Source organism: Condylostylus longicornis, unplaced genomic scaffold, assembly GCF_029603195.1.
Source record: "Condylostylus longicornis isolate FDR11 unplaced genomic scaffold, ASM2960319v2 ptg000015l, whole genome shotgun sequence".
NCBI lineage: Eukaryota > Metazoa > Arthropoda > Insecta > Diptera > Dolichopodidae > Condylostylus > Condylostylus longicornis.
In genome coordinates this window covers 3,390,515-3,407,009 of record NW_026577984.1, presented here as the reverse complement: position 1 = coordinate 3,407,009, position 16,495 = coordinate 3,390,515, and the positions used below count along the sequence as shown (strand labels likewise).

At 22.5% G+C, this 16,495-nt stretch overlaps 1 protein-coding gene across 1 annotated transcript in view; it reads left to right on the top strand.

Annotated features, from left to right (window-relative positions):
- The window catches only part of LOC129605851 (protein similar), a 198,671-nt gene that overhangs the window by 129,291 nt on the left and 52,885 nt on the right, over positions 1-16,495 (top strand). The window contains exon 8 of the mRNA XM_055515828.1: positions 11,411-12,546. Coding sequence (XP_055371803.1) covers positions 11,411-12,546 — 1,136 coding nt within the window. The remainder of the gene's footprint in view (positions 1-11,410; positions 12,547-16,495) is intronic.

The window sequence follows — 16,495 nt, the reverse complement described above, 5'->3', positions numbered from 1 at the left end:
GAAAAAATCTTTTTAATTTCGACATTTTAATACCTAAATACACAAAATATTCTATAAAAATTGTTAATCCTATTGGTAATCCGTTACGCTATAGGAATTTGTTATTTTACAATATGATGCCGTTCCTACGTCATCATCTGAATTTTTGAATTATTAATGAAACTATTTAAATTTATTTTGTCGTATTTTAATTTTATGAAAATTTTAAAGACAATTAAATTGTAAATACACACTTACATACATACGTATATAAAACAAGTTTTATTTTTAATTTGAAAATTTAATCAAAAACAAACCAAAATAATTATTTTTTTTTGTTTTGTTCAAATTTAAGTGTTATAATTTTTTTTTTTTGAATATTACGTTTTGGCAATGTTCCACTGAATTGTGCCTAACTAAATAATTTTATATTATTATTTTTCCTCTTTCATAATTTTTTTTACGTTTTATACATACTCGTATGTACATACATATGTACGCAAAAGTATGTATGCAAATATAAGTTATGTAGTAATTGAATGGCGATTATTTCTTTGTTTATTTACTTTAAAAATCCTACAATTGTAATTTTTTGAATTTATACTCAGTAAGCTGGAACCAGTAAAATACATAGGAATAAATAATTTTTGTAATAATTTCCAATATGACAAATTTTTTACAATTTATTCAAAAAAATGTTGCGTAACAGTATTCTTCGTTTCATTGATTTTTTTTTAATATTCCAATTATTCTAATATTAATACAATTAAATACGAAATGTAAAATTTAATTTTTAGCACTTTTCCAAAAATTTTTTGAAAAAAAGTGCTTATTAGTTTCACTCTGTCCGTCCGTCCGTCCGTCCGTCCGTCCGTCCGTCCGTCCGTCCGTCCGTCTGTCCGTCCGTCCGTCCGTCCGTCCGTCTGTCCGTCCGTCCGTCCGTCCGTCCGTCTGTCCGTGTGTCTGTTTACAAAACTTCTACACCCTTGAAGATAGAAAGCTGAAATTTTATATGTACATAGATCTTTACTAGAAACTTATTTCTGTAGAACAAAATTTTTACCTATCTCCTCCCCTCTAGAAGTTATACCCCCCCAAAACCCTAAAAATGGCCTTTTTTAACTATTTGTTGCAATGAAACCATAAGCATTTTTGAAATTTTGCAAACGCAGAAAAGCAGCGGCTTGCTTCCCCTAGCGCGGCATACTATATTTGAACTTTAGAAAAACAAAATGGCCGTTCAAATTTACCGTTATCTAAAGTCCTTTTTTTGCAAATTTTTGATGTCGTTTTTTTTCCAAACTACAGTCTGTAGAAGCTTGAAATTTTAGGAGCTTTTAGACATTATCAAATAGTTCATTTTGCTGGAAGAAAATTTTTTTCCATCTCCACCCCCTCTCAAGTTATCGCCTCTTGAAATTTGTAAAATTTGAATTTTTGACACCTTATATTTCCGAAACCGCAAGCTTTTTCAAATTTCTATTAACGCAAAAAGTTAACGGTAAATTCCATGAAATTAAAAAATATGATTATTTTTCTTAACTCACAAAATTAAACCTTAAAATCGAGCATTATGTTAACCCCACTTTATATTAATTTTTGCTTTATTTCAAAGACTGCATAAATCATTCATCCTAAATATATGCAACCCTAGAAATAGTTTTGTATATGAATGAAAATAATTTTAATAGTGTGATAGGTATATAGACTACATAGACTGTATTTAAAAGCAAAATTTTCATTTGTTGAAGGGAAAAGTGCTACAATACAAACCATTGGTTTGACCCAACTTTATTGAATTTTTTATTTAAATCTTCAATAGATTTTTACTTTTTTTGTCAATAAGTTTCTATGAATAATAATTTTAATTTTTTGTTTCAATTGTAAATACACGTAGCAGAATCTTTTTCAATTTTTAATCTCTTTTTATTTTGTTTATTTCGTGTTTATTTGTTTGTTTTTATAAGTTTTTAACATAAAAAGAAAGATTTTTTTTGTATGTAGGAAGTTTCGTTGTCGAATTATTTTCACTGAGAAAAAAAGGCTTGATAGAAGTTGTAAGTAAATGTTGCAAACAATATTTTGCTCTTACTAATTTTTTGCAGTAGGCATTTTATTAGCTGGTTGTTTCAAATGATACTTGTGAAATTCTTAAATTTAAAACACACCAAAGACAGAAAAATATACAAAAAATTATTAAATTATTTAAATTTTAAAATTAAATTGCGTTTTAAAAAAGAAAATTAATACGTTTCGTTTTAAATTTTTCCAACAAATTGAATTTACCTATACATACTAGTTTAATTATATGTATTCTTTTTTTATGTAAAATCTAAATAATCTTGTATAGTTTTGTATAGTATGCATGTACAGTCGAACACGTTTAATCGCAACAAACATCCCATATTATTTCCAACGGTTAACAGCAATTCGCCTAATAACACATAAAACTTTTATTAGCTAAAAAATTTCTAACAGTTTTGTTATTGTTTCGTATGAAATTCTAGTTTTGCTTATAAGTACAAATATTTTCACAAATTGGAGAGTCGTCAGGCGAAAGATATAGAAAATGTACATACTATATAACCATAACACATTCCAAATATGTACACATTGTTACCTCTACTACAAAGATGATTTAAAAATTTTATTTTGCAAATATGAAATTAAGAATTTTACAGCAAGAAGAAGACAATTTTTAAAATTTTATCTTAAACTCCAACGATTATCGTCTCTTTATTTTCGAATATCTGTCTCTTACGACTTTATTTGCGTTATTATTTTTAAATAGGATCTAAATTTGAATACCATTGCTTTCGTTCAAAATCTGTGTAAAATATTTAATATGCTAAAATTAATATTTTATTTTTCATTAAAATAAAATTTTTCAAATCAGTTTTTTAATTTTAAATTTTATGTTTAAATGATTGGAAATGCTGATTCAAAAAAGTTATCTTAAGTCAAAAATGTTATTTAAATGTTTATTGTTGATTAATTTGATTTAACGTCCCCTTTAATTATGTTGTTTCAGCTATGTGAAGCAATTTTTTTAGCATAAATAAATTAAAATTATTTATAAAAACATATGTATTTTATTTTATAAAATATTAAAAAAAAAATATAAAAAAAAAAAATATAAATAAATTCCTTAATCAAATTAGATTTGCTAGAATTTATGTGTATATACAGAATTTGTTTTGTAAACTGTTATCAATAAATAAATATGCATGAATATAGATTAAATTTTGTAATTAGTATAATACGCAACTTTGCCTTGACCATAGTGACTTTAGTCATCTTTCATTAATTTGTTTGATTAATTGAGTACAAGAAATTTATGATGGAAAAAATATGATGATCTTAAATTCCGAAATAATAAATAATTCCCAAGTTTAATTGTCTAACTTTTGTTTTTCTTAAGTCAGTCATATTGTCATATTCATATCATAATATGCCAAATAGATACATGTATAGCATATATAAGTAATTTTATGAAATATTTGCGTCATTAAAATGAATTAAAGTTTGCTCCTTTCAATTATTTAATTATTATTAATGCACTTAACCTTTGATTGCTGTCGGGTGTTAAAAGATATTCCGTTGTTATACTGTTTTTTGATAAACTATCTTATCTCAATATATTCATATGTGGATACTATCAATTTTTATTTGGCAGACTGGGTGTTACTAAATTTTTAAGTGATTGAGCTTATGTAACATAATTATTAAATACTTTCGTTTAAGAGGTTTCCTAAATTAATTCCTAAATAGTAGAGTAATCGAAATTTAAAGAATATCAGTAATAATATTTATTAGATATGAAAGAAAGTGATTAAATTTATCAGCGAAAGTATTAAATTCTCATTCATTCTAATTTATTTAGTGTGTTACAAGGTGTGTATAATTTTATTTATGATCTAATAACGCAAATAAAATATCATTCTCTCTTTTACTCTCAACCACATTTTAAATTCTTGCCGGTTAATTGTCATTATATAAGAAGAGAATAAATAAATTGCGAGTGAAAAAAGTTAAAATTTTATTTCGCAAATTTTTTGTTTAAAAATAACTTTTTTTTATTCTTTTGTGTTTATTTATTTACTTTTTTTTCATTTTTAACTTATTATATAATTCTGAATCACAAAATTAATGTCGACAACATGCCTCAAATTTGCAATAATTACTGGATTTTTTTTTGTATCTTATCTTTAGTATTTTTTTTTCTTTTTTGCAAAATACATAAAAAATTTTTTTTCTTACTTTTTTTCTCTTTTATTTTTAAATTAAACAGTCTGATACCATAAATTTTACTTAAGTTGTATTGGAATTTTTTTTATACATGTATGTTTGCACATAAGTAGATATTATATAGACTTACCTAGATTATAAGAGAAAATAAAAAAACAATTCATAAAATAGCGCACCGAATACATACAACTAAATTAATGAATATGAGGGAAAGGCATAAAAAATGCATATAAAAATGGAAAGCATTGTAGATTTATCATTTAATGCGTTCCATGTACATGCCTATATATATGTATGTATGTACATTATTTGGGTACATATTTAGATTTTTTGAGATTTCGTTCATAAATTCGGTGGCAATTTCATTAAGTACCCTTATTAATTATGCTCTTATCGACTTTTGTGACAATCGGGCTTTTTTTTTTCTTTTTTTTTGGACTTGCTAAGAGGAAACGGAAAGGGGGTATAAAAGTAAAAATATTTTCGTATTAAAAAAAAAGTTACATAATTGTGTTAGTAAAGTTAATTCCAGTTTGAGACGTTCGATTGTAAACCACGTTTTTATAGAGACTAAGGCATATTATAATGTTCTATTGTTTATAAAATATCTGTTAGACTTAAATAGCTTAAGAAGGGAAAATATGTAAAATATCTTACCAAAAATAAAAAATAGCGCAAGACTATAATCCTGTGTCATATACAATACAATATGTCATAAATAATCAAAAATCTATACCAAAATCTTTATGATCCGTTCTGAAATCAATCGTAGTTCGTGCATATGGAATTTGTTAATCTTGACTTTTTAATCACTTATCTACTTTTGTTAGCGCAAGAGTGCGTAGCTTAAATAAATTTGTTTTAATTGTTTCACATTCTTGAAAAGTGTAAACGAAACACAACTATAAAAGTTTTGACTCTCTCTGTACTAATCTTGTGTTTTTTTGGTTAAATCAAAGTTAAATATTTTAAAAAGTTTCATTAATATATCACAATAATGTGGTAATAAACATTTTCTTTCGTTATCATTCATGAGTTTGGAAGTCCATTGCCATTCATATAAAATTAAGTTTATTAATGAAAACCGGATTATTATTGATGATCTTTTATGGAAAAAAAAAATCAAATAATACTGCCATACAGATAAGTCATCAAAGAAACTATTTTCGTCAACGAAGAACAATAAATTTATATTCTAATCAATAGGCTGACCGAATATCTACCTCTCTTTCACTTCTCTTTTCGGTATATTTTATGAGCTTTTTCTACTGAAATTTTAATAGAAAGTTGTTTTTAATTTACAAAGTAATTAACAAGTTATTAGAATTATCAGTGATTACCTTTAGCTTTTAAGAACAGATATGGTATTTATTTATAGATTTTTTTATGATCTTTTTATAACTTTGTATGTCAATTTTTGTTCATATATATGTAGGTATATTACAAGTATTTAATGTACATGTATGTTTTCTATATTAAAATATTATTGTGTAATCTTTTGTTTTTTTTTTTAAATACTATTTTATAATTAATTTATTTGCCATACATGTACATATAAAAAATTTGAACATCGAATGTACTTATGGGACTTTTAATAACTAATTGAGTTTAGGTCAAAAGTTATTTGATCAAATCTTGCCTGAGCTGTTTGACTTACATGACTGAAATTTTGGATATAAACGAATGTCTCAATGCATGTCCATTATTTTGTTAAAAGCATATAACGACACGGTCAATTATATTCTCGTTTTAGAAGGAAAACAAGCTTTCTTTTGACTTATTAATTCATTTAGTCAAAAGCTAAGAGTTTTGGAACTTTTTGATTTTAGAAGGTATTAGGAAGATATAACATAAAAAATCTTAGTTTCTCATAAAAACTGTAGTTCTTAGAATGAATAGGGAAATGAAAGGCTTAGAATTAAGCCTTTGAAGGAAAAAATGGATGAAAATATGAATACTAAAATTTTAATAGTTTTCAAAATTCATAATCTTTTTAATTACTCATACTCCCTTTAATAAATTTAAGTTTCATGTACAAATAGTTTCCACATTAAATACTTAGTTTTTATACAAGAATGGTATTAAGATATAAAACATAAGATTCGTAATAAAAAATATTTCATTTTAGTTTTGCATAGAAGCATATTTAATTAAAATTTTTACGTTTGCATCCAATTGCACTGGTTGTGCTCGTGTGATCGACTATTTTTAAATTATACTCATATGTATTATAGACAAATTAATTAAAATTTTTGCTATGTAGAAAATGAATCGTATATTTGCTACAATCACTTTCATATAACGAATTTTATTTTGTAAAATGATATAAAATTACAATCATTACAATATTTGATGCGTTCCGCTTAAAACTTTATTCTTTATTTGATTGTTCTTTGTGTTATAGTGGCTCGTGTTAAATTATAACGTATGTAATAAAATTAAAATAAGAACGAAAAAAAATGAAATTTGATTATATATTTTGAAAATTAAATCTTCTGTGACGAATCTTCTGTAATGGAAATAAAAAATTCATTTCGTTATGAAGGTGTAAAAGCAATTTCAGTAAAATTCAATTATTTTATACTTTTACGTATTTTAAAATTAATGTAATATTTGTTAGTTCAATTGCATAAACTAAATTTTTTTTTATCACATGATAGTAAAACATTTAATCTTTAAAGATATTAAATAAATTATTATTTAAAACATTTATTTTTTTTTTTGTATTCTGTTGTTAATTAGTGATTACTCACTCCGATTTCGGTTTTATAAATTAAAGTGGTTTTAGTTATTTTCTTTTGCCATTTGGAAACTTCCACAGTTTTAGATAATAATTTTTAATTTTATTTCAAAAATAAATGTTTTTATGGCACTGTTTAATCAATCGATTAGTTTTTAGTATAGATCTATTCTTAGTTTTTAGTATAGATCTGAAAATTAAAACGTTGTCGTAAAAATTATTCTTATGAACTGAAAACTTAATAATATATTCTTGAAATATTTTTTAATTGCCTTCTTAAATAATTTTTCCAATAAAAATATAAAAACTTTTTAGTACTTTTGTGCTAACTTAACTGAACAATTCAACCATTCTGTTAACGCTTCTTTAAATTACGGTTTTTTTTTTTGCTCATCCTAAGTATATGCAGTAAATTGATACATTTTGGAATATAATTAAAAGTAATCTAAATAATTTAGTAGATTGTTTTTAAAAGCAGTATTTTCACTTGTTCTTTCCCTTTGAACAAGTGCTACCTTACAAACAAACTAAGTTCAATTCAACTCTGTTAATATTAAATTCAGTTGAGCTTTTTTTTTTTTTTTTTTAACACACTCAACTGTTTAAAAAGGTTTAAGCTTGAGGATTATTTATACAGCAAAATGTAAAATCTCTGATACAGAAATGCTGGACAAAAATATGAGTCGTGCTGTCAAAAAATCATAATTTTTGTTTAAATTATTTTTTAAATTTGAAATTCGTAACAATTATTATAAAAATTTTTTGTTTCTGTGTTCTATATTTGTTGAATATTCAACAAAATATTATTATGTTAAATATAAACAAAAAAAAAATTAATTTTGAAAATTTTGTACCTTTACCCTCACATCCTCTTCTTTTCTTATATCTTTTTCTTTGTTATAAAATATTTGTCAAATATTTATCATATTTTGCTTTCGTAAAAATTAAAAATAAAACATTTATTTACAATATGAATAAGAATTTAATAATTTTTTAAGAAAATATATTATTTACGTACATACTTGTGTTTATATATAAAAATATTTTTATGTTACACAATATTTTTCTACGTTTTATATAAACATTAAACAAATCTATATACATATATCACTATGTACGAATATACTATTATATATTTGATCGAAAGTTATAAAAAACAATATTGCCAAAAATATAAATTTTATATTTTAAAAACAAAGGGTTTTTTTTTGGTTAATTTGTAATGAAAATAATTAATTAAAAACGCACATCTGTTGTCATATAATATTTATTTATTAAATTTATTATATTTATTTAAAATTTAAAAAAGCAAAATAATTATTTAATTTAATACAAAAAAAAATTTTTTTATTATAAAATTTAACATTTAAGTTAAGAAAATAAAAAAAAATTTACTTTTTATTTTAAAAACTCATCGTTTACACAAAGAAATAACAGAAGTCGAAAATAAAAGTAGTCGTGTGCTTATTACATATGCACCAATAATTAACTTTTTAAAATGGCACTCTTCATAAAGTGCTATTATTATCAAATTATTTTTTTTTCTTCTTTTACTAATTTGTTATAATATAAAAGTACTAGTTAGTATACTAGTTATACGTATTACTAAAATATAGTATATCAAATAGTAATTATCATGCATTCGTTTAGACAATATATGTATAAGAATATTATTGTATACTACTTTTACAATATAAATTGTTATACGTATCTATATACTGCGAATTTATCTTGTGAAAAAATCATTTCTATTTCAATATTAAATCATTCTTGCCGAATAAATTCTTAAAAATGTTTACATATGTATATACTGCATAATTGTATATATATATATATATATGTATATCTTTTGTACGGTTGTAAAAAATAGCAAAAACATATTAATAAAACAAAAGAGAGAAAAAGCAGCTTACAAAAAGCTTTAAAATTTTAAAAAAGATTTACGTAATACTTTTTTTTTTGTATTTACGAAAATATAATATTTATTTTTTGTTTTAAGTATAAAAAAAATTTTTTTTTCTAACCTCAAAAATATATAAAAATTCGTATAATATTATTTTATATACGTACATATTTTATAACATATTTTCATATAAAAGAATTTTATTTACGTTCATGGCTGTGCATCTATCTCTGCTTGCATATTAATTAATATGGAACTCATTTATACCTATATTGTATATACTATATAATTACAGGCATTTCTATACATACACAGGCATTTGCGAATGTAATATCAAACATTATATATGTAGGTAGATTTATTGTAATAACAGAAAATGAGAATTATTTGCAAATTAAGTTGTATGTTTACATTATTTAAATCGTGAGCGTTTATGCTATAAAACAAAAAAATAAAAGAAAAAAAAGAGTGGGATTTGCGTCAAAATTTTTATTTATCTAAATTTGTGTTAGTAGAATGCACTTATGGGTTAATTTTTATATATTATACTTTTGCATTTGATTTAAATATTTAGTATTAAGATAAATTAATAGAGATGGGTATAAAAACTAAATATGTATGTAGTAAGAAAAGAGACAGGAAGTTGTTGAACTTACCTTAGAAAATATGAAAAAAGAAAAGAAAATTTAAAATAAAATATAAAATATAAAAAAATTAAAAAAGAAAACAAATTAAGAAAAATTTTTTCACTTGTATCGTGAATATACAAATTGGCATATACATACATTACATTTATGGGATTATATAATTTTCAATAAAATACAATAAAAATGCATTCATTAAATTTTCATAAATACTTCCATTTTTATTCAATCTATAAAATTCACATTGTTGACTGCTATCTGATAGAGTCATTAAAATTAATTTAAGTCTGATGGTACCTCAATCAAGTCAATATCATATACATACATTCTGTACGTAAAAGTTTTTAAAAAACTCTGTATTTTGAAAGTACCTACTATTTAGTACTTTTTTGCATTCAGTTTAAATATGCTTTCATTTCCAATTGAAATTTATTAATCATATTATTTGAAAATCAAATTATTTACACTATTTGCTATAATATGTAGGTATATTTTGTCATAATTTCAAAATATTACCTATTATCTAAAAAAAAACAAACAATTATAACAGGTATCACAGAGTTCAGAGTGTTCAACTCCATTTATTATCAAAGGAAAAATTTTCATCAATTTTGTTGGACTAAGAAATTTTTCTTATCATCAAAATTTACTTGAACTGCTTTGAACCAAAATTTGTTTCTTATTTTTCTAAAACTTTTAAATTCATATTGATATTGTATTTTTTATAAAATATCAAACGAAAATCTTATTTAACTTTTTATATTCTCATATATACACATATGTATATGTACATAATTAAGAATGTGCAGAAAAATATGTTATATTAATCATTAATATTAATTATTTTTTTTCATTGATAGATATTAATGACTTGTCATTTCTGTCATATTCTTTTGCAAAAGTTTTGGTATGTTTGTATATAAATATTGATTTTGTTTTTTAAAATTTTCAAAGAAATTCTGTTGAATTAAGTACAATGTATGTGTATAGGCAAATATTTCATTCTAAAATTATAGAATTTACTAAAAGTGTAAACATGGGTAATATTGCCTTACTATTAAAGTAAGAGTTTAGAAGTTGTATTTTAGACAAAAACAGTTTAAAATTATAATTCATAATACAAGTTATGTATAATGCCTTTCAAAATTATTTGTGTATATAAATTTGTGAATATTTTTGAATAGAAATACGTACTTAATGTCTGTATTTTAATTTTAGCCTATGTTTGTACGAGTGTTCCTAAGTACTTTTATACAAATTTAGATCTTCCTACAATCATATACAATAAAATAAAATAATAAAATAACAAAAAAAAAACTTTTGTATAGAAATTTTAATGAGAGTCTGAAAGGGAAATTTTGGTATGTATTTTTTTTTTAATTGTGTATAAGAATCACATGATTTTTAAAACTATAACATTTGAGCTGATATAAATCAATTTAGGTTTGTTAAAGAATTTTATTGGAATATTATTTGTTATTTAATTTAATTTTTAAAAATAAATAGGGTTTGCATACTACAATATATAAATGAGTTTCATGTTGAAATTATCAACTAGAAAATAACTTGTTTCCAATTAAAATATGTTTAAAAATAAACAAAAAAGAAAAAATAAATTTGGAAATTCAAGAAGACTTTTTTAATATTTTCAAATTGTTGGTGTTTTTTCTCTCAATATTTAAATATTTTGCTATTCGAATGAATAATATTGAAAAGAATGATTATTTGATTAAAGTAAGTAAGAACCCATTAATATTACCTTACGACGATTTTTTTTTTGCGAAATTAATAATCAAATTCAATTTGCAAAAAATGCAAATTATTTTTGCAAAATATTCATATCCCATTTTTAACGTAAATATTTGAGTTTATAATAAATCAAATAAAAAATTACAGTCAACTTGAAAATGAGAATGAAATATACTCATATGAACAATTTGAAGCTAATAATAAAGATCAAAAGAAGAGAATGTGCAATAATAATAATAATATTGTTAGTGATGAAATTAATGATAATATTAAAAATAAAAATGATATTAAAAATTTGAGTGAAAATAAAATAATCAAAGTGCAAGTTATGGATGATATGGAAGCTCCAATAAAATTAATCAATTCACCAACATCTTCAATATTTAAAACTACAAATCAAAATCAAAATAATATTAATAATATAATTAATAAAAATAATTTAATACGTGAAAATTCACTTTCACCACTTCGTCAAACATTGAAGAATTTCACTATTACAAAACAACAAAATCAACAACGACAACAACAGCAACAAAAAGATTTGACAGAATCCACAATAAAATCAACATCATCTGTTGATATTAATTGTGATGGTGATGGTAATGATATTGTTATTAATAATGATTCATATTCATCTTCTACAGATATAAAATTGAAAACAATTGAATCAAATGATATCAATATAAAAAAGAACAACAATAATAACAATAATAAAGTTATTAATAATAAAAAATTATTTATTGTTGGTGGGGGAGGTGGTTATCAAAAAACACCAACAGTAAATAATAATAACAGTAATAATAACGATAACATCAAAAAGGAACCTAAAAAGCCAAAATCAGTTACTGCATCTGTATTTACACAAGTTAAACCAAATGAACGTAGTGCAATATTATTAAATACAAATGCTCAATTTAATGTTGCATCTCGTGCCCAATCAGTTACAGCATCAATATTTAAACCAATATCACAAATATCAAATATATTAGTAACCACAAAACCAAATAATAATAACAATAATATAAATAACGGAGAAAATAATAATATAACTGTTGATAAAGGCAAAAATAATAATAATAATAACAGTAACATTAATAATAACAGTAATCATAATAATAATAATAATAATAATAATAATAATATAACTGGAGAACAAAACCCTGTTATTCCAAAAGTTCAAATATTATCTTCTCCATCAATAACAAATTCGTCTGTTGATAAACGACGTTCAGAAGATATGAACAAAGGATATATTTCGTTTGCAGAAGACGGCGATTTAACAAGTAAGTAAAATCATTTTTTTTGTTTTTCAATAGAAGTTATTTATGGTATGTTATATCACTGTAAATAACTTAATTGTGGTTTATTAATTAAAAAATTGAAGATAAAAATGGATATTATAATAATTAAAGCTTATATTTTTAGAAACATTTTTAGGTAATTACAGCTTTTCTACACGTTCGTTTCTTTTAAATTAAATACACATATATTCACTTATGTATTTAATTTAAGATCTTTCAATATATGTATAGTAAGAATCGATATATGTTTGTATCTATTGAAATGAAAACAAAATATGTTGCTAATTTTACTTATAGTTCGGTATTTTTCCAAAATCAGGGATTCCCAAATATGTTTATTTAATTACAAATAAAACCGCATTAAATTGAACTTTTAAAATTTTTCAATAAAAACCGGTTTATTTATACATCATATTAGGAAAAATAATAAAATATACAAATATCGTTTAATTTTAAAGCGCAAATAGCAATGGCAAATTAAGGCTTTATTTTTAAATGTCACTAGTAAATTGAAAATTTTACGTAAATGTATGCGATTAATGTGCTATAAAATTATAAAATACGAGTATACTTTTGCTGTTTGGAATTTTAAAAATATGTACATACATATAAGTATATAAAAGTAAATTTATGATTATGGATGTACGAGTACTTAGGTGGATACATATTATGCATATGTTTAAAATTATATCCCACTTAATATATTTTAAGATTAAGTTTGAATAAATATTTGCATTCATCACGTCATTATTTCTCAAGAAAATTAATAAATGATTGAAAATAAAGAAAATTATTGTTAGGATCGCGATAATTATCTTCTAAATTTTTTTTTAAATAAAAATAGAAATAAATTAAAAAAAACGGTTTACTGAACAATCAAACTAACTGAAACAACTGTTTTATTTGTGTTATACAAATAATTGGATGTGTTTATAGAAATAACTATAGCTCTTTTGGTAAAGCCGAAAGTATGTAATTATACACTTTAAGTTTTATAATAGCATCAAACAAATGTGTTTTTTTTGTCATTTTTCTAATAACAATTGAAAAATTTATCTGTTGAGCAAGTAATCGTGTTCGTACAGTAAACTCACGAATTTCACAAACATAATTAAAAATTACTATTCACTTTCAAGTGAAATCTTTAAATAGGAAAATATATTCATAAATACAACACATTGTTTAGCTCATAACTTTATTCACAAGCTAACTTTAATATAAATGCACCTTGTAATCAGAAATCGTAAAATTATTATTCATTTAATTTGTTTATACATAAATATACTAAATTCAAAACAGTTTTACGATTTCTGACCACGCGATCTTTTTAGAACTCAACATGTTATAAATTTTTGTTAATAAATATGCTCACTAAGACGAAAATTTATAAAAATTACTATATAGTTACATTATACTCGTATATTTTAATATATATAGGTTCTCAGCGGCCAAAAAAGTTATCAGTTAAAACGTTAGAATTTTATGTTCATTTTTATGTATTAAGAAATGACGTATTAAATTAATCTGCTACATATTTATTTATATTACGTATAATATTTTTATAATCATTTGTTATGATTTTGTTGTTAAGAATATAAGATTTTTTAGTAAGTATTCAATATTATTTACGTTATATTTAAAAATTCATCTATACACACATTCTTAAAATTATCTTCATTTATTTATTTACGAAACTGATTACTTATATTATTGTATATAATATTGTCGGCAGAGGGATGATATAAAATCAAAAATATTATGAAAATGTCAATATTTTGTTGTTATTTCTTAACTGATGTCGATTTTCTTATTTATGATTTTATTACTTCACGCGGTTTTTATTATCTTTAATTGATGTTACAATTTTTTTTATATTTCATAGTTTAATTGATAGAAATTGAAGAAAAAAAATTGTTTTTCTTTTGCAATTTTTTAGATGTTTTTCTCTATTTAATTTTAAAAAGATTATTTTTGCTTATTAAAAGCAAAAAATAAAAATGAAAAAATGATATTTTTAAAATTATTGTTTTAATTACGACATTTTTGACGTTTTAAATCAAAAAAACTATTGTAATTAATTTACGATTTTACTGAATTTATACATAAAAATGTAAAATTGCAAAACTTTTTTCGATTATAATTGAACTCTTCTATGATATACTCGTATACGTTATTGTTCTACCATATTCAATTTATAAAGATCACAAGTCAGTTTCCAATGATTCAAGTAGTTCGAGTTTATTTGACTCATTTAAGTAATTATTATTTTGATAACATTAAATCAATTAAAAGTACTTGCGTATGTAAAATATATATTGAAGGAAGAGATAGTTTCCAAAACTTAAATGGCTGTACTTTTAAGGAAATATTGCACAAATGAATAGAACACATCCTCGCGTAATTACTTATATATTTTACTTAGGATATTTTTTAAATATTAGTAAAGTAACTATAACTCAAACAGTTGTAGCTATTGATTTTCCTAGTAAATTACTAAACAAATAAAATACAAATGAATTTTTGATCTTACGAACTTAAATACCTAAAAATAAAATTTCAAACGCCTTACTTTATGCAAAATTTTTTTTAAAATTTCAAATTTTACGAATGAAGTATTTTTTGTTTGCATACATAATCCCTTTCAATAAACTGCTTTATTTGAAATTTAGTCGGTGTAATTTACAATGACTTATTTAAAAAAAAAAAACATAAATACTATTTGATTTAGGAGAAAGAATTTCAATCAACTTATCAATGCAAGTTAAGGCTTGTAGCATATATATAAGTATATGCACATATGGCTAAAAATAGTCATGCAAAGTAAAATTACAAAAAAATGCGCTTTATACTTTGTTAAAACTTGCTTATTATTGATTGCAAATTCATTTGAATAATAAACACCTTATAATAGTAACCTTAACCTTTATTATTAATATATTGAAAATAAAGACATATAGGTAAGTAATATGCATATTCTATTTATGAATGCGCAACTATAAATGCGTAATCAATCTAAGGTTTGCTGCATATTTAATTACAAGTGCATGTGCGTTTTAAATACTATAAAATAATTCATATTTAATATTTTACTATATCTTTAATTGAATAATTAGGCTGCATACATTTTGCGTAGATAAATAATACATATTTTCTATTCTAATTCGTTTCTGTTTTTTAAACTGACAAACTTATGTTTATACTTAAATATAAGTACAAACTTAAAACAGAATTTTTATTTAATAACATAAAAATGTAATCACATCACGCCATTTTTTTTTTTTTTTTTTTTTGTACGTATTTATTTTGTTGTTGCTGCAAATATTTAATGGTGATGATCATTCAAAATCAAATCAACAATAATAATTTCAACTAGACAGCTGAAAAATATACACAGTTTATTGAGAAAAACGTTCAAAGCGGTTTTATTATTAAAATATAACGTTGATTGTCATATATATACCTATACATACGTACATATGCATATGTGTACCCATATACACTTATAACGGTTTATTACATTAATGTATACAGGTTTATATGTGTATATATGCAAATCAAATATATGTTAGTATAATTGAGTATTATATAAAAAGAAATAATATTATACAATAATAATAAATTAGAATGAACAGAAAAAAAAAAACCAACAAAAACACAAAACAATATTTTTCTTTTTGTTTTTCAATTTAATTTTTTTTTTTTATAATAAGCCAAATGTAAACTTTCTGTTGTTTTTTTTAAATATAAAATAAATAGTCAGAGAAAGAGCGAGACAGATCGATAGGGGAGAAAAATATTGTTTTTTATATTTTTATTTTAGAAATTTCACGTGTTTAAATTATAATAAATAAAACTTTTATATGTAATGTCTATATAATAGTTTTGTTTCCTTTTTTTCTCACTTGAAATTTTTGTTTTAATTTTTTATTTT